This window comes from Impatiens glandulifera, chromosome 2 (assembly GCF_907164915.1).
Source record: "Impatiens glandulifera chromosome 2, dImpGla2.1, whole genome shotgun sequence".
Lineage (NCBI taxonomy): Eukaryota > Viridiplantae > Streptophyta > Magnoliopsida > Ericales > Balsaminaceae > Impatiens > Impatiens glandulifera.
In genome coordinates, this window is record NC_061863.1 from 65,980,386 (window position 1) to 66,005,621 (window position 25,236).

The 25,236-nt window shown below is 31.4% G+C and overlaps 6 protein-coding genes across 7 annotated transcripts; 3 read left to right on the forward strand and 3 right to left on the reverse strand.

The window, feature by feature from the left end:
- Positions 1–50: 50 nt before the first annotated feature.
- Positions 51–511, reverse strand: LOC124927698. Its single transcript, XM_047468154.1, has one exon. It carries the CDS (start codon positions 482–484, stop codon positions 221–223), a length of 264 nt encoding a protein of 87 aa, XP_047324110.1. The 5' UTR covers positions 485–511; the 3' UTR covers positions 51–220.
- A 2,634-nt stretch (positions 512–3,145) lies between these two features.
- Positions 3,146–3,634, reverse strand: LOC124925248. Its single transcript, XM_047465219.1, has one exon. The coding sequence runs from the start codon at positions 3,632–3,634 to the stop codon at positions 3,146–3,148; it is 489 nt and encodes a 162-aa protein (XP_047321175.1).
- An 8,397-nt stretch (positions 3,635–12,031) lies between these two features.
- On the forward strand, positions 12,032–14,928 carry LOC124925317 (GTP-binding protein BRASSINAZOLE INSENSITIVE PALE GREEN 2, chloroplastic). The gene is made up of 3 exons (XM_047465286.1): positions 12,032–13,320; positions 14,168–14,335; positions 14,454–14,928. Exons 1-3 carry the CDS (start codon positions 12,085–12,087, stop codon positions 14,826–14,828), a joined length of 1,779 nt encoding a protein of 592 aa, XP_047321242.1. The 5' UTR covers positions 12,032–12,084; the 3' UTR covers positions 14,829–14,928.
- A 2,057-nt stretch (positions 14,929–16,985) lies between these two features.
- On the forward strand, positions 16,986–19,126 carry LOC124925761 (metal tolerance protein 4-like). Its single transcript, XM_047465845.1, has 7 exons — positions 16,986–17,258; positions 17,327–17,496; positions 17,573–17,771; positions 17,845–18,023; positions 18,134–18,284; positions 18,356–18,486; positions 18,636–19,126. Exons 1-7 carry the CDS (start codon positions 17,075–17,077, stop codon positions 18,813–18,815), a joined length of 1,194 nt encoding a protein of 397 aa, XP_047321801.1. The 5' UTR covers positions 16,986–17,074; the 3' UTR covers positions 18,816–19,126.
- Positions 19,127–21,318: 2,192 nt separating this feature from the next.
- Positions 21,319–24,435, forward strand: LOC124927457 (RNA pseudouridine synthase 3, mitochondrial). 2 transcript variants are annotated; one of them, XM_047467866.1, is made up of 9 exons: positions 21,319–21,946; positions 22,151–22,204; positions 22,343–22,501; positions 22,613–22,660; positions 22,739–22,819; positions 23,245–23,361; positions 23,448–23,549; positions 23,672–23,830; positions 23,946–24,435. In XM_047467866.1, exons 1-9 carry the CDS (start codon positions 21,641–21,643, stop codon positions 24,312–24,314), a joined length of 1,395 nt encoding a protein of 464 aa, XP_047323822.1. In that variant the 5' UTR covers positions 21,319–21,640; the 3' UTR covers positions 24,315–24,435. The 2 variants fall into 2 exon arrangements, with proteins under 2 accessions (XP_047323822.1, XP_047323823.1); XM_047467867.1 differs by having other exon boundaries at positions 21,860–21,946; positions 22,332–22,501.
- Positions 24,436–24,533: 98 nt separating this feature from the next.
- LOC124925249 (dirigent protein 22-like) lies at positions 24,534–25,219 on the reverse strand. Its single transcript, XM_047465220.1, has 2 exons — positions 25,071–25,219; positions 24,534–25,000 (listed from the first exon to the last, which is right to left on the reverse strand). Exons 1-2 carry the CDS (start codon positions 25,217–25,219, stop codon positions 24,574–24,576), a joined length of 576 nt encoding a protein of 191 aa, XP_047321176.1. The 3' UTR covers positions 24,534–24,573.
- Between the last annotated feature and the right edge of the window lie 17 nt (positions 25,220–25,236).

The window sequence follows — 25,236 nt, forward strand, 5'->3', positions numbered from 1 at the left end:
TTGAAAACTCAAAAAGTGAGAAATGAATAAAATAATATAATAAAAACATAGAAGCTAACATTAATTAACCTTTAATTGATCAAAATAGATAATTAATCAAGGAAATAACTATTAAAATAATAAAGTAATCAAATTAATATGCAGCATAATCTAATCTTGTAATGAAATCTTCATCGATCTTCATGTGTGGAACTAGGGAGAGGGCAATTAGTACTTCTAGTCATGATGATGATGGGCCACCGCCAACCGGAGAGGCGTCGCCGGACTGAGGAACGTCGGAGATGAGAGCAAGAAAGCGGCGGATGCTGGAAGAACGCGACGGTTTGAAGTAGAGGTGACCCATCATCATCTCATCCTTAGACGTCGTATTGGAGAAGATGTCGGATGAAGTAGTTAGAATTACGTAAACTAATGCTTGAACGAGCACGAAAGTTCCCACTTTCGTCAGAATTTCTTCAAAATTACTACCAATTATTTGATCCATATATGATAGAATGTTGTCTTTTTTATATGATCGAATATGAATCTTCAATATAAGTCATATGATATATATACATATATAGAAGAAGAAGAAGAAGTGACGGTTCCTTCCTTCCTAGAAGTTAATAATTAACACGCTGTCACGCGGAAGAAGCTGGCGTGGTAGGTGTTGTTTGACCACGTGGACAGTCCTGTGTGACACGTCACTATTAATTGCTTTAGCGTGGAAGTATTGACCAGATCCATCAGAAAGGGAAAAGTGGTCACGTGTGTAAAATGAATATTCATTTCTTTATCATTATTATTAACTCTTAACAACCACATATTTACTTTTTATCCACTTTCTCAGTGCATATTTAAATTATATTCTTAAAAAAATTAATATTTTAAGACTATTTAAGTTATATTATTAAAGAATTTATTACTTTACATTAAATAATTCAAACTTTACATTGATATAAACCTTTTTCTTATATCTGTGTATTCCTTTGAGAGACTAATACAATATTTTGCGGTGATATTGTACCCAAACTTAAATATATATAAAATCTTTAGAAAACAATCGAAGATTAAATCTCTGATTTTTTAATATAATTTTATTCACTTAGCTTAATATTAATAAACTATATATACTAATATATATTTAAAATGCCATAAAAGGTATATCTTTTGGTTATCCCACTAAAACTATTAAATATTATTTTAGAAATATTAAACATAAAAAAAAAAAAAGTCTTAATTTAAGTTTTTCAACACATACATATAGTGCCCTAAATTCGTTTTAATCCTTTCAATAATTTTATGCAGGTCAACATTATAGTTGATTTCTTTGCCCCTCTTCTTAAACACCTAACTCTTCTGCTTATTTCATTTCTCATTAGATTGATTTAGTACCTGAAAATTCTATATTTGTTATATATAAAATGAAGCAACATAAATCATAAATTATATTAATATTTGAACAGTTATTAAAATAATCTGATCATAATCTAGAAAAAATCTTATACCAAAAACAATTTTAGATGAGACGGTGCTCTGTGACTCCAAATAGGCTGACTAAGTATAATTATATTATAACGCTTGCTTTTGCAATGTAGACATTTATTTACTTTAGTTTCCTGCATATTCTCTAACTTTCCGTTCCTAATAATTGATGAGATGAAGGTGTGCAGAGTGTTCTGGAATTTATGGATGCTTATTCTGTAAGTATTGGTAATTATGATGGTATTGTTTATAAGATGTCAAAATTTAAGGTGAAAACTGTGTTTAGATCTGAAATTCATCAAGCATATCATCTATTTACATGTATATTTGTTGTGTTTTATCCCCATCAGAGCATAGACAACCAAATCCTCTGCATGGCATATATACCTGCACCTGCAGTGAAATCAGCACTTAAGAGCGCAAAGAAGGCACCTTCGGCCGGTAGAGGAAAGGGTGGGGGTGGATTGGTTCAGATTCTGTAGGTAACTAGAAAGGGGGCGGGGATCTGGATCCACTTCCAGAAAGAAAAAAAAAGTGATACGTCGAAAAATGGTATGGAGCTGTCATTTTCTTCGGGATTAGGACATTTAACTTGATAACATAATTTTATGCTGCTCTCTCTATCGCGGTTACAATCTTTTTTATGTCTTTCCCTGTATAATAACCTTGTCTTCTTCAATACCTACCACTTTTTTTTTTTTATTATTTCTGGAATTTAGGGGTGATGAATGTGGTGGGCTTGCTCTTTCTAATTTCTCTTCTGATGAGTGATGACAATGATATTCTGGATGGATTGGTTCTTGAAAATGAGAGAAATTTTGTCAACCCCTTTCTTTTATCTATTTTTTTTTTGTGTGTGACAAACGAATAAGGAATATACTCTTACTACCTTTTTCTATTTATTTTTTAAATTAAGATTATTACTTGTGTTAGTATAATCCTAAATTACATTCTTTACAGTGCTATCATTACATTAGTAGGAAACCGATAAATTTAGTCGCAAAGCTTATTGCCTTTTAAAAAGATCTCCGCACACGTTAATTTTGTATTATTTGTGTATTTTTTTCACAATGTAATGTTTTTATCGTTAAATGACCATTCATTTCATAATAAAATTACATCGATCATTTAAAAAATTGTATATATATATATATAATCCTAAACTGTCTCATATATATACCTTTCCTTGTACATATATTCACATAGAAAGGTTTCTCTATATATCAATTCTAATCTATCCTCATCAATCTATACAAATTTACCCATTGCATTTACAAGAAGAAGATAGACAGAGTCCAATCCAAACCCATTTCTCGAATGAATCATTTCTTTCAGATAATCTACTATTGTACGTAATCGAGTAATTATAAGAATTGATTGACAAATTAAGTTAAATTTTGGTCTTGTTGTAATTAGTAGCATGCATATTATCGAACAACAAAACCCAGCACAAACAAATTCATATATACAAGAAAAAGATGCAAACGAACTGAGGTCACAAGGTAATTTATGTACACAGAGGACCAATTATAAAATTAACAACAACCAAACAGACCTTGAAGTAGTATCTTCCTTTTATCATCCATATGTTGTTCTTGTCGGCCAGCAATCTCAACTGAGCTTGTCGTTTTGAGAGGATCCATGTGCGTTTCAAAGCCAACTCGCTTCTTATATTTCATGGCTAAATCTCCCTCTGTGAAGGACTTCTCCAAAAGCCGGTGCCGTAGAATTGTCCCCACATTTCTCTATCAAATTCATCTAATTCCTCCTCAATTGATTCATCTTCTCCGGTTGTTTGATTCTTGATGCTGGATTCCAAGATCTCCATACTCGATCGCCCCCCACGGATATTATGTTGTTGGTTTTGTTGCTGTTGCTGCTGCAGGAGGAGGAGAGAATTATTATTACTACCAAGCATTCGCCGGCGTTGTTGTTTCCTCCACGCTTTACGTACAATCGCTGAGGGGACCTTATAGACGGCGAGTAGCAGAAGATTGACAGTGATGCAAGGGCAACAACACCAGATCGCCGCGCAATTAGCCGCAGTCCCGCCGATTACCTCCCCTACCACCCGACGCTTATCTCTTCTAACTAGCGTCGTCGTCGTCTCCGGACGTTCTTCCAACAAGGGCTGCCTCCGATTCAACGACACCGGCGATAACTTTGACATCTTTGCTGCCGCTACAACAAATATCAAAACACAACTCTGTATCAATAATCGCAAACAGGGGTCAATTTGAAATTGAAAATCCAGATAGAGATTGATAGACCAATAAAGAATTCGCAGACAAGTACTACTGTTGGTGAAGAGTATCGAGAAATGGTCGGCCGGAAATGACGGGGATAAAAAGATTTACCGACCGATTCTCTCTTTCTATAAACATATACATTTATAGCCTTGATGGAGAATTGTCTCTTGCTACAAGAAAGCGTCGTTTAATCGAAGGCACGTCTCCACGTTTTTTTAATATTAATTTTCTCACTATTTCTTTTAAATTATATTTTGATTTTTTCATATCTATATAAAATTATGATTAAGATTTTATTTATTTATTTAATTTGGTCTAGAATTTTTGTTTTGATAGGATTGTAAACTTTATTGTTTATTAAAATTATTATGATTTTTATTAATATAATAATTGTAAAGTTTTTAAAGGCTATAATATAAATATACAGTGGCGGACCTACAAGGGGGTCTTGGGGGGCCCGGGTCTCCCCCAACCAAGGTAAAACTATGTTTATCAAATAAGGCTTTGCCTGAATTGTTTTGGAGTTGAAATGTATAGTAGAGGTTAGGTGATCAAACCCTGCCTCTACTATAATTATAACCTCAAACTTCTTTTTATAAAATTTTTATTTTCTAATATTTATAATAAATTAACCCTTCCTTATATAAAAATTAATTCATAATTATAGTATTCTAATTTCAATATAATTTTATTAAAGTAATTATTATTAATATTTTATTTTATACAAAAAAAAATTTCTAAAATACAATATTTATAATAATACATAAATTTTAGTTAATATATAAATAACATTTATTTATATAAGTTAAAATATAAAGAATTATATATAAAATAATGAAAATCATATAATATTATTATTTATTTTAAAACTACATTCATATTATAATTTATTTATATATATATTTTATTAATTTTAATATAATTAATAATACAAATTACTTATAAATATAAGGGTAAAATAACTATTTATATAAATATAAGGGTAAAATATTATTTTATATTTCTTAATTTTAAATTATTTCAACAAATAAATGTATTTGTTAGATTTTAATTAGGGGTTGTAACACATATTTATTTTTAATCATTTATTTTATTTAGGATATAGAATAATGAAGATGTTCTATAAACGAATTTGTACTTCTACATCACATGACCAACATGAGTCTTCTCAATCAATTAATGAGCATACTAATGAGTCTAATGTTACTGATCAAATATACATGGTTAGAATATAGCATATCAAAAGATGTATCATTTTGTTTTTGGTGTTATCTTTTCAAACCTTTAAATAGAGAAAACGTAGATGATACATTTATAGGAGATGAGTACAAAAATTGGAAAAGAGCATTAAAAAGATTCAATCGTCATATGAGAACTTCAAATAGTTGTCATAATGAAGCTAGAATTCAATTTGAATCATTTTAAGATCAAAGACATAACGTGAGAAACGTTTTACGTACACATGGTCGTGATATAGAAATAAATTATCACACATGTTTAACGACAATATTTGATATAACACGCTTTCTATTGAGGCAATGATTACCTTTTCGAGGACATAATGAGTCAAGTAGTTCATCAAATAAAGGAAATTTTCTTGAATTGATTGATTGGTATAGTCAACGTAATGAAGATATTTGTCTTCTTTTGTACCGACTCATGGACAAGAATAATTTAGTAATTGTGCTTATTAGTATTTTTATGTAATTATCGAGTAAAATTTTAATTAAAAAATGCATTTATTTGATAGCCAAAAAATGCTACTTTATTATTTATTTGCCCTCCCGAGAAAATATTTCTGGGTCCGCCACTATAAATATATATTTTTATTTTGATATAAACATTTCTATGGTCATTAATAAATGAGACATTTTATTAATCTAAGGTTGGTTAAATTTTCACATTACACTAATATTTATTAAGATTTATTAAATATTACAGTTAATTAAGTGGGTCTTATGCATAATATAGATATTTGTAATTATTTAATTTTTTAATTAGCTTAGTTTAAATGATAAAAGTGATTATTAAAAGAATAAAAATTATGATTCAATTTTTAGTTATAATAATAATTTTTATATTTAAGTATCAATTGTTGTGATACTAATTATTTTTAATAAAAAAAATTAAGTTTAAACATTATTAATTGTGAATTTTGTTAGTTTATATTTTACGATTATTTTATTAAAATTTAATTCCGTATGAATTAATAAAAAGATTTTATTTAAATCTCATCTCCATTGTTTCTTAGACTAGAACGACATAATTTGGTATTTCAATCATCCCAGTTAGATCGATCCTAAATTTCTCTAATTAGATTTTTCTTTTTGTCCATATAAATCCCAAATATTAATATTATACCAAATTATAATAAACTTGATATCATCTAAAATTTATCCATTAAAAAAATTAAAAGATCATGTGATCTGAACCAATCAATTTTTTTATTATTATTATAGTCATATATATTTAATAAATTCCCAGTTTTGTTAAGCGAAGACAATTAAGAATACAAATATATTGAAAACATTAAACAATTATATTTGGTCAGGTGTCAATTTCAAAGATAACAAAAAAATAATGTTATTCAACGAGTGATTTCTAGAACCACTTATAAGGACTGTTATATCATTTGGAACAAGTCTACTATTTTTGTCATTTTTTATTTTCTTATTTTATTTTATCATCAGAATCTTTTATTTTTTTATTAATTTTAATATTAGTTTTTCCCTTTATTTATTGATTAACTTGGTTAAGGAGTGGGCTACTTAATCCTTATTTGTAGGAGGGCATACTAAGGTTGGACAATGGTTAGATAAATGAACTAATACAATTTAATTCTCATTCTTATTCGGGTTATGGATTGGACACGACACAAACACAATTGACAGCACAACACAAATACAATAAAACACGAGCACGAGCCTACACATTAATCAACATAAAACGGTAGTCAAATGACTTAGCCTACACATTATTAGTTTTAAGAGTTAAATGCTGAATAGTCCCTGAAGGTTTGGATATTAGACTATTTGGTCCCTGAACCAAAATAATAGAACCCGTTAGTCCTTACCGTCCAAAACTGTTAGTCAAAAGTCTTTTGATTGTTAAATAATGACCATTTTGCCCTTACCTTTTTTTAAATAAAAAAAATTAAATTAAATTAAAACCTAACCTAACCTAAATCTAATCTAACCTAAATCCACAGTCGCCCAGTCGAGATCGCACAAAGAAAGCTACCTTCTTCTTCAATCAATATCCCCTCCGCCGGAGAGGAGCCCTTCAATCGCCGGTGGTTCGTAGGAGCGTCGGATGTCTAATCTGAGATGAAGAAAACCAACTCCATTACTTTCTTCTTCTTCTTTTTCTTCATCACCACCTACGTTCAAGCTGAGAATGTAACACCAGTAGACCCATCTCTCTCCTTCGAAAATCCTCGACTCCGAAATGCATACATTGCTTTGCAAGCTTTGAAGCTCGCCATTCTCTTAGATCCTCTCAATCTCACAGCCAACTGGGTTGGATCTAACGTCTGTACATACACCTATGTATACTGTGCACCGCCTCTAGACAATCCTTCCATAAGAACAGTCGCCGGAATCGATCTCAACCCTGGTGACATTGCCGGTTATCTACCGAACGAGCTTGGATTACTTACAGATCTTGCATTCTTTCATATTAACACCAATCGTTCTCTTGCTTCAGTCGCCCAGGTCGTCGTCAATCACTTGCCCTGTGGATTCGTCTTCAAATCCCGATTTGGGAGAAGAGGTTCGACTGACTTCGACGAGAGATCTCTTTGGTTTGTTTGATCGTTTGCACTGTGTTAGGTTAGATTAGATTTAGGTTAGGTTTTAATTTAATTTAATTTGTTTTTAATTTAAAAAAAGGTAAGGACAAAATGGTCATTATTTAACAGTCAAAAGGCTTTTGACTAACAGTTTTGGACGGTAGGGACTAACGGGTTCTATTATTTTGGTTCAGGGACCAAGTAGTCTAATATTCAAACCTTCAGGGACTATTCAGCATTTAACTCTAGTTTTAAACAGTACATCGATCCACATTATCTTTAATTAATAAATTATTTAATTTTATAAATATAATATATATAATTAAAATTAAATAAAAACTAACTTAAATAATAAAAAATTAAATTAAATATATTATATAAACATTAAAAAATATATATTATATGAATAAAATTAAGTTAGTCTCATAATTTATATCATTTTTATTTAACATACATTTTATTAATTTAGTTATTTATTTATAATTATTTAATTTTTATTATTAATTTTTATAATTTGAATTAATATTAATAAATATATGATAATAATTTAACTTTCACAATCAAATTCTATATTAATTTTCTTCAAGGTCATAGCGGTAAAATGGTTAAATATTTTAAAGATTAAGGAGGACGAGATATTCGAGATCTTGTTTCCTTTAATAAAGTTCTTCTATCAAAATGGTGTATTAAATTTATAATGGACTGAATAGTCTTTGGGCATCGATGATCATATATAAGTACAATGACGGAGCCACGTAGCGGGCTCTGGTGGGCTACAGCCAGGGTAGAGTTTTAAAATAGTTTATATATATGTGTTTTTATTTAACAAATATAATTAGTTCACTTGGCTTTTGGAGTTAACTATCATCTTAGAGGTCAGGCTTCTCTATTAATTCTTTTAAAATTACACTTATATTATTATTGATAAAAGATTAAATAATAATTTATATAAAGGTGAAATAGTTTTTTATATTTTTTAATTTTAAAATATTTCAAAGTTTTATATAAATTGATATATTATTTATTTTTCCAAAACAAATTATATATATTAATATTATATAATTTTAATTATATTCTTCTGAAATGTATATTAACTTAATAATTTGTTTTTATCATGATTTTATATTTTTATTATTATTTTTATTCGTTTTTCTATATTCTCACACAATTAAGCTATACTAATTAAACTTTCATTTTTTATATATATATATATATATATATATATATATATATATATATATATATATATATATATATATATATATATATATATATATATATATATATAGTTAGTTTTTATTTATTTAAAACTTAATTAATCTAATTTTTTTATATTTTTAAACCTAATTTTTCTTTAACCATATAGTTTTAAGTTTATAATTTTTTTTATATTGAGTATTTTTATCTTTGATTAGATTTCGTATATTTATTTTATTTTAGTAAGGTATTCGTAAAACGATTTGATTAATATTTTCATTTATTACTCGTATTAGTGTAATACCTATAATATTCAGTCAGCCTAGTGAAAAAAAAATTCTTGGATTCGTCTTTGTATAAGTATGATCATGATTGGTCTAGTTGGTTCACCAAAATGTCTAATTATCCAGCTAAGTGTAACATTTAAAAGATAATTTATTCTATGTGGACAAATTTCGTGAGTAATCAAGATTCATTATGGGGTATTTTTTCGATCAATTTGTGGGACGATATTTAGTGTAGTGTCAAAAATCTAGTTACGACGTATTATGAGTTTGTTTTTATTACGATATGTATAAATGTCATATGTTAAGGATATGTTTGATCATCGGTCTAGTGGTTTCGCTCTCCGAATTATATATAGAAAGACATTAAACATTATGGAGAGTTCGTTCTATAATAGAGTTTTACTTTTGATAGAACGCAAATAAGTGTCCCCGTTTGAACAATAAGTTATGCGTCGTCAAGTCATTAATAGTTTTCATGTGCGTATTGATATAATTTGTTCGATAAGATGATTCCATTTTGTTAGGAGAAACTTTTGTAGTCAAAGATTACATCAAAGGTCTCATTGTTTGGATGAAGCATTATTCACAATGAAAATATTACTGGTGATATGTGAATGAAAAAATGTTGTATTATGATTAGTCGTATGTGTCATGAGGTGATTGAATCAACAACTCACTTACATTTGCATTGCCTAGAGTATCTAGTATCTAGTATCTAAAGACTTTTGTAGAGTGTTACTGAAATTTCTTATAAATTTTTGATCGATGTAACTAATATAGCATACATACATATTTTGGTTATCATCCAAATTATTTTTTAGTGGACTAGTTTGTTGGAAAGAAATGATCAAACTTTTAATGATCGTAGTCGTCCGTGTATATTATTCGTACTGCTATTATTATAACGTTTTCTAAGATTGTTCCGGGAAAGTTAGTATAGTTTGTCGGGAATTTAATCGTTTTTTTTTTTAGAACTTACGAGTTCGATGACTTATTGAGTAATATATTTTTTTTCATTTTATATATTATATTTGTGTGTTTAAACGATTTTTATCAACTTTAATATAAATGATTTTTTAAAAATAAAAAATAATAATAATAATTTAACTTTGATAATTATAAGTGAGATATATATTGAAATAATAATTTTGATTTAAATTTAAATCTAATGATCAATTTAAGGAGTGTAAAAAAAAAAATATTATTATTAAAGATTCTTATCGGACTCAAAATGTTTGGTAATACTTAAAAAAATTTAATTTAATTTATTTTAATTTTAATTTTAAAAGTATACAAAATTAATTAATATATAAATTTTATTTTACTTATTTTATAATTTTGTGTGTGTAATTTAAGCTTACCTAATTAATTATTTTGGGATTTGAACATTTTTTTTATATTTTAATTTATTTAATTCCTCTCTTAAAAACTAGTTTGAAATTAATTAATATAATAATTTTAAATCATTTATTTAATTTATTTTAGTATTTATTTTAATTAATTTTAAATTAATTAATACAATAATTATTTAATTTTATTTTAGCTTTTTATTTTAATTATTTTAAATTTATAATTATAATATTTATTTAAAATGATTATTTATAATTTATAAATTAAAGTGATAGAATTTTAGTATTACACATTTTATTTTAATTATTTTTAATTTATGATTAATTCAAAAATAATTATTTATAATTTATAAATTAGACTGATAAAATTTTAGTAGTAACACAAATATTTTATTAACCAATTTAATTAGAGTGTTGTTTAATGAGATTGTGGATGACAATTATTTGCACTAGCATGTATTCCGTGCATTTGCACGAGTAATAATATAAAAAATCGTGAAAAAAATATTACGATAAAATTTTTATGGGCGGGTCAACCTAATATCCGACCGAAGTATCTATTTACTCTCACATATATCCAAATTAACCACACCTCTCGACCCGGCAATCCGGACACTTTAAAAATTAGCAAACAGGAACAAGATCCAAAAATAGCCTCAAATGCAGGAGAGCTATTGGATGACCCATCTACTTACAGGAGACTTGTTGGGAGCCATTTCTACCTTACTAATAATCGCAAAGACATTGCTTACACTTACACAGAAAGAAAGGAATAATAATTCATCCATTGAGTTCCCTGCCGGGGGCTTCCCCTTCGGGGGAGTTACACCGGGCATCATTATATATATATATAGATTAGTTAGTTAAAAAATTGAACTTATATTTTTAAAATGTCACGCGTTTATCAAATTTTGGGTTGAATTTAAAATATAAAGTGTTATTAGCCTAGTTGGTTAAAAGATTGTACTTGTTTTGTTATGTTGCAAGTTCGAACCATACCTATAACATTTTTAATTTTATTTTTAACCGTTTTAAGTTTATGGGCGGGTCAACCCACAATCCGACCCAAGTATCCATTTACTCTCACATATATTCAAATTAACCATAGCTCTCGACCGGCAATCCGAACACTTTAAAAATTAAGCATCATTATATATATATATAGATTAGTTAGTTAAAAAGTTGAACTTATATTGTTAAAATGTCACGCGTTTATCAAATTTTGGGTTGAATTTAAAATATAAAGTGTTATTAGCCTAGTTGGTTAAAAGGTTGTACTTGTTTTGTTAGGTTGCAAGTTCGAACCATACCTATAATATTTTTTAAGTTTATGGGCGGGTCAACCCACAATCCGACCCAAGTATCCATTTACTCTCACATATATCCATATTAACCACAGTTACTCTCACATGTATTCATATTAATCACAAATCTCGGATAATAGATATGGATAATTGTTATTTTTTAAGGACTTTTTTTTTCAATTTGATCTGTAGTTTCAATTTGTACAATGCAAGTTTCGAAGTTTATTTTTATTATTTTATATAATTTTTTAATATATTAAATTATTTATATTATAATTTTAACATATAATTAAAATATATTTTAATACATTATTTTCATTTAAATTAATAATTAAAAATGAAAACAAGTGTGAGATTAATGACCTAAAATAATCGAAATACTTCGGCGGCTTTGAGTGAAGAGCAACGATGAGAAATTTGGGGAAGAAAGTTTAGCGAGAGGAAATGATGATGATGATGATGATGATGATCGCTCGCACACTTTCGCCGTCGAAGCTCAGACGCCTTCTTCCCTTCTCCCACTTCGCAGTTCCATCTCATTCTCCGCCTTTCAATCCCATTTCAGACCCCATTTTCATAAACCCTACTAAAACCCTCTTGCCGATTTTGTTTAGACATTTTTCTTCAATACCCATTCCTCAAAAGCCCTCTCCTTTGTCTCTCAATAGAGATGGGAACTTTTCGGAATCCACCTCCCTTTCTCTCGTCATATGCCGTGGTTGCGGCGTCTCGATGCAGGATTCAGACCCAAAACAACCCGGATTCTTCATTAAGCCTTCGCTGAAAAGCCCCGATTACAAGTTACAGATTGATAGGAAACCAATAGCTGACGAGTCGGAGATTTCGAATTCGTTCAAGAAAGGATTACTCAATGGCCTTGTGGAAGACGATGACCCAGAAATTTCAGAGACTCCTACCTCTCATTCGATGGAAAAGCCGGTGGTTTGCGCGAGATGCCATTCACTTAGGCATTACGGTAAGGTGAAAGATCCAAACTTGGAAAACTTGTTGCCGGATTTTGATTTTGATCATACGGTTGGGAGGAAGTTACGTTTCACAACAGGTACGAGGACTGTGGTTTTATTGGTGGTTGATGCTGCGGATTTCGACGGTTCATTCCCTAGGAAAGTGGCCAAGCTAGTTTCAGACACCATTGATGAGAATTCAACAGCTTGGAAAGAAGGAAAGTCTGGGAATGTACCAAGGGTGGTCCTGGTGGTGACAAAGATTGACCTTCTTCCAAGCTCTCTATCTCCTACGGGACTAGAGCATTGGGTTCGATCAAGGGCGAGGGAAGGTGGAGCAAACAAGCTCACCACAGTCCATTTGGTGAGTGCAATCAAAGATTGGGGTGTGAAGAATCTCATTGACGATGTGGTTAAGTTAGCAGGAGCTAGAGGAAATGTATGGGCAATTGGAGCTCAGAATGCAGGGAAATCAACTCTGATTAATTCGATTGGAAAACATGCTGGTGGGAAAGTAGCTCATTTGACTGAAGCACCTGTTCCAGGAACAACTTTGGGGATTATTAGGGTAGAAGGTGGATTACCTGGAAATACAAAATTGTTTGATACTCCTGGCCTTTTGAATCCGCACCAGATCACTACCCGGTTGACAAGGGAGGAACAACAGCTTGTTCAAATGAGCAAGGAGTTGAAACCACGAACTTACAGGATCAAGGTATAACTGCTTTTCTTTATGCTTAATCTTCAATAGTTTTTTCTTTCAACTTTTGAATAAGAGGCCAGCATATTGTTTTCCTTATATTATGTTAAGCAAAGATTAATCTAAAACAATAGAGAATAAGCTAATGAAATGAACACAAGTTTTAACCAGGTTTGTCCCTTTGTGGAGTTATCTATAGATTTTTAGGTCCAATAGTCTAAGTAAACATATTTTTATAAAAGTACATCATGTGTAAAAGACTAAAATACCCTTTACCAATAAACCCTAATTACCCTTTAAGAGATGAATTGTCGTATCTCCAAGTTTGCTTCAATCCCTTTAGAAGATCAATTTGTCATATTTCTACATTTGATTAATCCTTTTAGGTGGGGAATAGATTGGTAATACCTCCACATTCACTCAAGTCGTTTTGGAGTTAAGTTGATCATACCACCACCATCATCGCTTCTAAGCCTTTTTGGAGATAAGTTGGCGAAACCTTCACTTTCGCTTCAAGCCCCTTTTGGAGATAAAAATGATAGAGTTAATTACACTAAGTGGATTTGAGAGAGACGTTTAACAACTCCTCACAATCTTCATCTTTCATACTTGCTAACATCTAAGCACACCAAAATTCACAATTCTTTGTTAGGCCAACAAAATCTTTGAGTGTCTTCTTCCTCAAGACTTACGCTGACTAAAACCTAGGAGACTTAAGTTGAACATCCATCGTGCAAAACAGATGAGACCCAATACGAGATATTATTTGAAGAGAATGTGGAATGTAGTTGATGTAAAATAGGAGTGGATTTTGGCAAGTGTGATTCATATCATAGTGTGACAAAATTCGGTTGTATTACAGGCAGGACATTCAGTTCATATTGCTGGGCTCATGAGAGTAGATGTAGAAGAATCATCTGCTGAGTCCATTTATGTTACTGTGTGGGCATCACCGTACCTTCCATTGCACATGGGCAAAATGGAGAATGCATGCTCCATGATTGAAGACCACTTTGGTCGCCAACTCCAGGTACTCTTTCACTTCATTTGAAAACATCTTTTCTGTCAGCTTTGAAAATTAAACTTAGACTCACAGAAATTCAAAACTTTTTCCAAATAGATATAATATTTTGTTCTGTTCTGTCCAGCCGCCTATTGGTGAAAAACGTGTTGAAGAGATGGGAAAATGGGTGAGAAAAGAATTCCGTATAAGCGGTAACAGTTGGGATTCAAGTTGTGTAGACGTTGCTGCTTCTGGTCTGGGTTGGTTCGCTTTCGGACTTAGAGGTGAGGCTTCTATAGGTGTTTGGACTTACGATGGAGTGGATGTCTTTCTCCGCAACTCATTGATCCTTAACAGAGCAAGGACATTTGAGGTTGCCGGTTTCACTGTCTCAAAAATCGTGTCTAAAGCCGACAAACAGCAAGTGGAAAGAGAGAACAAGATGGAAAGAGAGAACAAGAAGAAGAACCGAAAATCAGACGAACAATCAGAGAAGAAACATTCAATGGATTCTGCATAGGAAAGAAAATGTAATTTGTAGTTTTGATATGTTCCAAGAAATAGAGTTTTGTTTCAAATTAATTTAACATTCCATTTTATCAGATTTATGATTTTTGGTTAAATTTAACATCCCTTATAAATGTTATATTTGTATTAATAAAGTTTTTGCTTTCTAACTATTTTATTTTTAATACTATTTCTTCTTCAAATTTGTTATAAATGTTATTTATCATAAACTCTAAAATGCACATATATATATATATATATATAATATATATTTCAATCAAATTATTATTATTATGTCATTATCAACATCCGCCAAAGCGGACGAAACAACTGCAGAGGAATAAGGTCCCCCACAACCTAATCTACCAGCAGCAATGCCATGTTATGTTCTAATTTGTACCATGGTACATTATTAGCTTTTATTTTTTTATTTGTCGTGATAAATATAAATATAAATATAGGCAAAAAAAAATCCAAAGCTGTGATATTTAAATCCCATCATTGTCGAACCCTACTGATCAATTATTTAAACTTGACTAATCAATAAATAATGGCTCAAAACACTTTTCAGTTCTGTTGTTTTGTGGGATTTTAAATTAAAAAAATTATTTGTGATTTCTTGACCGAATTAAATAAAAATTGTATTTTAAATGAGATTTAATATAAGGATGTAATCAAACTTGCTAGCTCATAAATGTGAAATTTATCCGCAATATATTCGAAATTAAGGATATTTTTTATTTGAATTTTAGACTTTTAAAAATAAATAGTTAGACCTTATTATTCATTTCTTCCTCTTCTCTCCCCTATAGCTAGGTTAGCCTAAAAAAACATATTAAGTATGTTGATATTATATAAATTAATTAACAATTATTATATATTATAATATAATTTTAATTTTAAATAATAAAAGATGTTATTATGGTTATCAATAAAATCGTTTAAATAAAATAAAATTATTAAATTGTAAATATAAAAACATTAATAGTATATTGAACAACTCAAACTATTTACATTCAAATTAAAAAAAAAATATAGGACCAAAAGAACAATAATTAAACATTAATGGTGTACAAGGGATCATTTAATTAATATATACAATGATGTTTAATTTTTAAAGAGTCCGGATTGTCGGGTGTCGATATTTTTGTGGTTAATTTGGATATATATGTGAAAGTAAATGAATATTTGAGTCGGATTGTGGATTGACTCGCCTATAAACTTAAAACGGTTAAAATTAAAAATGTCATAGGTGTGTTTCGAACTTGCAACATAACAAAAACAAATATAACTCTTTAACCAACTAGACAAATAAGACTTTATATTTTAAATTCAACACCAAATTTGATGAACGCGAAACATTCTTAACAATATAAGTTTAATTTTTTAACTAACTAATATATATAATGATGCTTAATTTTTAAAGTGTCCGAATTGCTGGGTCGAGATGTGGTTAATTTGGATCTATACGCGAGAGTAAATGAATATTTGAGTCGGATTGTGGGTTGACCCCACCCATAAACTTATAACGGTTATGTATTTTTCGAACTTGCAACTTAACAAAAACAAGTACAACTCTTTAACCAAGTGTGATTGAGATGTGGTTTTCCGATGGATAATAGACCGGTAACAACTGAAAGTGGTTAATAAATCAAATATTTTATTGACCAAAGTGTAAGGTCACGATGCTAAATATTAAAAAATATGAATCAGATATTTGATATACCAAAGTGAAAGTGTAAAGTCACGAGACGAAAAGTTCATTAGAAAAAATATGTGATGAGATAGGTGAGAATATAAATTGTCTTACCGAAGTGAATAAAATGTAAAATGAAAGTGTTCTATATTTTATTTAAATATATTTTTCGTGATTTATTAAAAAATATTCTAATTTATTTAATAATAGTTATTAGTGACTAAACTTTATATTATTATTAATGGTGACATTAGTAAAGTTTTATCCATTGTCACAAATTCCTGCAGGAATGTAAAAAAACAACTAAAAATTACCCCCTTATAATATTTATATGGATGTGAAAACATTTTCTTGGCCGTTTCATGCAAAACAGAAACACCCATCTGTGTAAAAGCTGCAAAACCCATATCTCTGTCTGATGGAATTAGCACCACCCGTCTGACGACATATATCCGTAGAGACATGTGTTGTCATACATATTATTAATGTAATTAATTGGACCTCAAAGGAATTAAAGGGAACAAGAAACATAAAAAACCTCTTCAATCGATCAATCGTATAATATGATGGAGGAAACAGGGGATGATGTCAGATCCTCCCTACTCCGATTCACTCGCCGGAACTCCGTCAACTCCCTCCGGGGAGAATTCATCACTAAACTCCCTCTCAAGCTCCAACCTGGCATCGATCTCGAGTCTTCTTCTCTTATAATTGATTTCTCCAAAGCCACTTCAACCCTATCTAAAGGTAATTAACTTCTTCATCTCTTTCTCTATATTATAATGATCACAAGATTCATGAACTAAGATTGACAGGAGAGAAAGAGTACTATGAGAAACAAGTGGCAGTACTGAAATCATTTGAAGAAGTTGACTCTGTCGTTGCCTCTGATTGTCTTGTTCAAGAAGATCCTCAAGAACAAGTTCAACATGAGAGAGCAATGAAGATATCCAATTATGCAAATGTCATATTACTAGCCCTTAAGGTTATATAATTCTTGTATCTCCTTTTAATTATATCCTCATATATATATATGTAATCTCATTTGTTCTTGTTTGTAGATTTATGCTACAATAAAGAGTGGATCCATAGCCATTGCTGCATCAACACTTGATTCCTTACTCGATCTTATGGCTGGTGCTATACTTTGGTTTACTCATCTCTCTATGAAAAATGTCAACATTTACAAATATCCCATCGGAAAACTTAGGGTCCAACCCGTCGGAATTATCATCTTCGCCGCCGTCATGGCCACACTAGGTATATTCATATTTAATTCATTCCCACAATAATAATAATAATAATAATATTAATTTATTATATTTTTGTATAGGCTTTCAGATATTGCTTCAGGCTGTACAACAGTTAATTGAAGATAACCCCTCGGAAAAGATGACTTCAGATCAATTGATATGGCTCTATTCCATTATGTTATTTGCTACTGTAGTCAAACTTGCATTATGGCTTTACTGTAGAACTTCAGGAAACGAAATTGTCCGGGCATACGCTAAGGTATTATATTATACCTATTTCCTACTTTCGTCACTGTCGCTAAATCCTAGTTTCCCGTCGTTAATGATCTTTAGCGACGGTAGTTCGTTTGACTTTGTTTCTGTTTCCAGGATCACTACTTTGATGTGGTGACAAATGTAGTTGGGTTAATTTCGGCAGTCATGGGTGATAAACTGTATTGGTGGATCGACCCTGTTGGTGCCATTGTGCTTGCAATTTACACTATCATAAATTGGTCTGGAACTGTTCTTGAAAACGCGGGTAAGTAAAGAAATGCTGGTAGGTTTAATTTTTGATGTCTAACATTGATCTCAATGTTCTGTTTGATGCAGTTTCGTTGGTGGGACAATCAGCTCCACCGGATGTTCTACAAAAACTGACTTATTTGGTCTTGAGTCATCCACAAGTTAAACGAGTAGACACTGTTCGTGCTTATACGTTTGGCGTGCTATATTTCGTAGAGGTCAGATTTAAGAAATCAACTAATTTATTATTGAAGTAATTTTTGTGTGATTTCACTATTTTTTTTTTACATTAATTTTTGCGCTCTATCACTAAGTTATGAATTTATATGATTATTATGACAACAATTTTGCTGTTGCTGTTAAGCAGGTTGACATCCAACTTCCAGAAGAATTGCCATTAAAAGAAGCACATAATGTGGGTGAGACATTACAAATTAAGATTGAGAAGCTTCGAGAAGTTGAACGAGCCTTTGTTCATCTCGACTTTGAATGTGATCATAAACCAGAGCATTCTATACTCACCAGATTGCCCAACTATCAGGATTAATTGATTCATGCATTGATCTATCTTTATTAGATATAATGTTCATCTGGAATGAATTTAAACTTAAGAGGATAACATCTTAAATTCGAATCTTGCTAAACCATTTTCTTTAAATTGGAAAATTATGATGGGGAAATGTTGTACTAGGGATTCCAAGAGATTGAACTGGTTTTAAAAATTATTGTTATAAGGGGATAACATCAACCATTGTGTGGTTGGTAACAACCCTTTTATCTAGATTTTTATTTATGTTAGCTAGCATAATTTTTGTATTAGTTGTTCAACATAATAATGAAGACTTGTTTAGTAGTACATTCAATATTGAGATAATTAGTGTTTTCCTTAACAACTTTATTTTTTTATTTTTTGTATTCAACATACTATTGAATATTGCCCAAACAAAACAAAATTATCTTTTACAATTATGTATAGGGAACGGATTCATTACTTGTAGGGTTATATTCTATTTCACACAACTTATCTAGTTCTAGTGGTTGCATTATGGTTAAGTCTAGTTTAATATCTATTCCAAGTCTTTAAGTATTTTAATCTTTTCAAAATAATAATAATAATAATAATAATATGGTGTTAATGGTATAAATTTTAAGATAAATTGTATGATTTTATGGATTTTTTTTTAATAGTATGTTCAAATCGTTTACCTTTAGTTTAGAGACTAGCTCAGTATATGTAAGTCCCTATCCGATCTCATTTTAGTTACTCGACCCTAGGGATAACAATGGGACTCTTCGGAGCGGTGAATGTATTTACCATCTCCGTTCCGTTTTTATTTCGTAGATTTTTTTATTATCATCCCGCCTTATTCGGTTTTGGGGAATCCCCGTGGTGCACCGTTTATAACATATTTTAAAAAATAAATAATTTTTTATATAATTAAATTATGTAAACGGATTTTTTAATATAATATATATTGTAATATATTAAAATTTTATATTATTATAAAGAAATAAACTTAAAACTCTTATAAAATATAATGAATAAATAAATATATTTATGATTTTATACATTTAATTATGTTTTTAGTGTTCGAGGCATAATTAGGGTGAAATCGGGGCGGATGACACAAATACCATCCCCGCCTCATTCCCGGTCAACTACCGGTCAAATCGGGGAAAACCGCCCTAAACGAGGCTATTTGGTTCGATTACCGTAGAAAAGTTTCAAATTGCCATCCTTACTTGACCCCGTCTAACGAATAACTTATATTTGAGATTAAATCTACCGTTCCATATTTTGTGTTACACTTTGTACCACCTTCACAAATTATGTTGATTTTTTATTCTCTATTCATTATTTTTTATTTATTTTATTTGATCCCTTATATTTAATCCTCATTCCCAATAACTTGGGTATCTAATTTCCTCGAAGGTATTCCATATACCCCGATATTATAACATTATACCTGATATTATAACATTTTTCTCCTTAATTTTATCATTCTTAAAACTTAGAATAAGAACGAAAGTTCTAGATATTGCATGATAAATATGTGAACTATTTTATGTATGTATCGATATAAAGTTTGGTGTCGGTTATAAATTAATATCGAACCTAAATTCATCGGGTATGTCAATTTTAATCTCTATTCCAACTCGAACCTGATTTGCATTACTCATTTAGACGACGCCACTTGATATATATATATGAACGGTATTTATGTATGAATCGGATATAAAGTTCGGTGCCGGTTATCAATCACTATCGAACCTCAATTCGTTGAGTATTTCAATTTTACTCTTTATTTTAACTCGAACCTGATTTGCATTACTCTCTAGACGACGCCACTGGATATTAACGCAAATAATTAAAAAAAAGAAAAAAAATAGGAGAATGAAAAGAGAGAAGAATACAAAATCACAACTCACCAATTTGTTCTAAAATAATATCAAGTAAAATCCAACTAATTGAACATTTTTTCATTCAATTGTTAAGTAAAATTCAACATTATTTCAGCTAAAATATAAAATTATATTAAAAAAAAAGTGGATTATATAAATTTCAACCCTGCCAATAAATACTCTTATTCTAATTAATAGTAATTTATTCATTATCTTTAATATTATATAAATAAGATTTAAATGAAATAATACTAAACTTCTTGAAAACAAAGATAATATTTTTTTTAAAATATTTTACGGGCTCAAATCTCTTGTTAACTTCTAAAAACAAGTTCTTACATCAAATTTCTTTTAACACCACCGGATTTAAATAAATTAATTATGATTTATCTGATACCGGATACCCAATTAAAACCCGACCCATAATTTTCTTTTCCTTGGTGGTTCCACTACAAACTAGACGCATCCATTCCAGACGAAGACGATCGCCGTCGCCGTCGAAGTTTCCGTTTTCAAAGACAACCCACATCGCCGTCGAAGTTTCAGTTTCAAAGACAATCCACATCTCCGTCGAAGTTTCTCAAGACATTAGAGCCTCCAATTTCAAGAGTAAATACTTCCCATTTCACATTAATATTCTTGTCGTCGAAGTTGGAGAGAAAGATTGTATAATAAATAAGTCGAAAGTTTTAACCTTTGAGAGTTCCATGTCGATATTTAGTCATCAAATACTAAACCCATAAATTTCAGTTTTTTTTCTTCTAGTAGTTGAGCTCATTGTAGATTCAATTGTTGTATTCGATCGCTAACCCAATCATTGAATTTGATTTATACTGAAATATAGTTACCAATCATTCATATCCAACCCTGTTATGCAGCCTTTGTAGGTCTCTTCAGTAAACGCAAAATTCATCGGTTGATGTGCTATGCATATTACGTGTTTGATAATATGACTAGCATATTTCAACGATGATAAATAAGGAATGCCTCCGCCACCAGTCTTTGTTGATCGCCTTTAGATTCTACTCTAGAATACGTCCTCCGCCGCCTGCCATTGCTGTACCTGTCCTTCGAGTTACAAACAATATTGCTCATTTGGGTCCTCCTAAAGAAGGCCCTAAACCTCGTCAACTTCTCTCCCTTCCGCCCTTCCCTGGTTATCCCTTGCCTGGAAAAGCTTCATCGTCTGGACAATTCACTGCAATCAGCTGGGTCAAGTACTACTTTCAAGCAGCTAGCAATTTGGTCGTTCAGTCCCTCTTTAACCATGGCCTTGTGAGTTTGCAATATCTACAGTTTTGAAACTCTGTCATTTGCTATCTATCTTGTATTGAAAACAAAAATAAACCAATTTTTTTTCGGTTAGGTTATATCCATTAAGATTTCATGATCATGGTCTGCTGTTATATAGATAAGGATTCCTCTTCCCTATATCCATTATCAAGTTTATCCTTAATCTGGAGATGCCCTTTATTTTAGGTGCAAACGGAGTGTCGCTACTTGGACAGCTCAAACAAGAAAGCAATGAGAAAGGTATTGATACTTATATATAGAATGCTAATTGATTTGATCATTCATGTATTTTCAACTTCTGATAATGGATGATTTGTCTTTTCAATTGTCTCTATCTCTTTAGTCTCAATTATCCAACATTCTACAGTGAATTAACAGGTTATGCATGATGAAGTGATGAATGAAGGTGCAAGAATACATATACCTGTATCAGTTGCGGCATCTAGTATTTCCAAGAGATTCGACACCATACCAAGTGGAACTCTGTATCCAAATGCTGATGAAATAGCATATCTGCAAAGGCTGGTCCATTATAAGGCATGTCTATTTTTATAAAATGCCAGTGTTCATTTCTTCGCCTAGATTTGTAACCCAATAGAGCAAGATATTATTATCTGTATCACAATGTTTTTATCTTTTGACGTTTAGGACTCAGCTATTCTCGTGTTAAACAAGCCACCTAAATTGCCTGTAAAGGTTAGCTCTTTTAGCTGTGAATCCCTAGACCCTAGCTGTCTTGTAGTGTTAAACATTATAAGCTTATTTTCTTTACAGGGGAACCTACCTGTGCATAACAGCATGGATGCCTTGGCAGCTTCAGCATTGACTTTTGGGTACGATGAAGGTCCTAAATTGGTGAGGTTCTTGCATTTACTTGTCGTCTTATACTAGATTGATAGTGGATAGAACAAAGTATCAGAGTAGCTTAATTGGAAAGAGTCTTGCCTAAGAGATCAAAGGTCTTAGGTTCCATCATAGCTTTTGTGTCTATTGACTTTCTCTCAAAAATGTTCTTCATTTGTTACTCCACTTGCTTTCTATCAAATCTCTTTTACTTGCATTACATGTTGGAGTCTTCTTGAAAAAAAGCTTTGTTAGTTTTACATGTATATTCATTTGATTGATCATCAAGATACACAACTGAATATTGTGATGTGAAACTCTCCCTCTTATAATTTCCTTTCATGGTATCATATTTTCAAATTTGTATGGGTTGCTTCACACCATGTATGTTATATATTGGGTCCGTTTGTTAACCCCCTCGTTTACCCATTTATCAGGTTCACCGTCTTGATAGAGAGAGTAGTGGCATCATTTTGCTAGGGAGAACTAAGGAAAGTGTCGATCATCTTCAGTGGCTGTTTAACCGCAATGATCGTGCAAAACTCTCTGATAAGGTTCTTAAGTTCACCATTCTTTGTTATGGGATCTTATGATCATGAAGCAACATAGAACTTATAAAACTATGATGACACAATTGTAGGATTGGAATGATGCTTGTGAGGCAACATATCAGAGATATTGGGCATTGGTCATAGGACGACCCAAGGAAAATGAAGGCATCATTAATGCTCCGATTTCCAAGGTTATCTATCTCTTCTTCTGACTCCTTACCTCAACTCTGCCTAATTTTCTCGTAAATGACACATGTTTGCTAACAACCAACTTGCTCTATTAATCTGCATCTGGTTGTTGTTGTTGTTTCAGGTAACGCTGAATGATGGGAAAACAGAGAGGGTGATTTTGGCACATTGCTCAAGGTTAGAAGCCTCTCAAGAGGCTATTACTGAATATCGAGTTCTTGGTCCAACCATAAATGGATGCTCATGGATTGAACTATGTCCACGTACAAGCCGCAAGCACCAGGTTTATAACTACCTCTCTTTTGATTCAGTTATTTGACTAAATAACAATTCCATCCCTCTACTAGACGAAAGTAGGCAGGCTTGAGAATTGAAATTCAAACCTTTTTGCTTTGCAGCTGCGGGTACATTGTGCTGAAGCACTAGGGACACCAATTGTAGGTGACTATAAGTACGGTTGGTTCGTTCATAGTAAATGGAAGCAAATGCCTAGAGTTGATATCGAGCCAAAATCAGGGAAACCCTACAAGTTAAGAAGACCGGTTGGATTGGCTGTTCAAAAAGGTAGTGTTCTTTCGAAGGTCCCTTTGCTTCACCTTCATTGTAGAGAGCTGGTACTTCCTAACATAGCAAAGTTTATCGAAAGTGGGAAGGAAGGTTCAGAGTTTGGCGAACTCATGTTCCAACCGGATCTACTTCGGTTCGTGGTATCCATGCCATCTCACATGAAAATCAGCTGGAACCTTATGTCTTCATACTTGGTGTGAGCCAAACTCTTTTTATAATAGGTAAACACTTCATATTTAAGATTGGTCTTTGTACTTTAGTACCCATTATTCATGATCAATTTACTTGGCTAACTAATTCATTTCCTTGAGTTAACCATTTTCAAGCCATGTATACAAACAGCAACAATTAAGATATTTATAAATGATAATATTGATAGAACTTTAACTCAATATAAATCAAACTTTTTTATTCGGCAGCAATTATGAAAAATTCATTAGCAGGTAATGAAATAATGAATTAATAATGCAATACATAAGCATTATACTCAACCGTAGCATCTCCACTCTTGAGATCAAGGAAATATGTTTTGGCCTGAACATATCCCCGTGCGAGGCGAAAAATACCGGATCCGCCCACCACTGCCATCTCCCGAACCTTCGAAAACACGGTGTTCCTTCCAAGAACCGTGAACGTACTTCCGTTGTACTCCCCTTCTGTGAAAGCAATATTCATCAGCATCAACAATCCAATCTCTTCTAACGAAGCAGAAGCGTATAACCCTTGTCCCTGTCCAACTCTTTTCGAGGTTATGTTGGGGCCCAAAGTTAATGGGTTGTCTATAATATTCACTAGACCGAAGAACGTTGTTGAGCCATTGGTTATTGGTGGCACAACCGTCACTGAGCTTGGCTTCGGACCACTGACCACATCGTGCCAATAGAACCTGAAACAGGTCCAGTTAAGAAAAATTCTTTTTACAAATAAGCATAAACATAACCAAAACAAAACAAAACCTGAAATGGGTCAACTTCTCTTTGTTCATGCGGAGGAGCTTCGGGTTCATGCGGCTGCCGAACGTATCTTGGTCTTGGGCCGAGGCTACATTAATGGCGAATAGGAGGATAGTTAGAGTAATGAAGAAATAAAATTTACAGGCGACCATATTTCTTATTGTAAGTT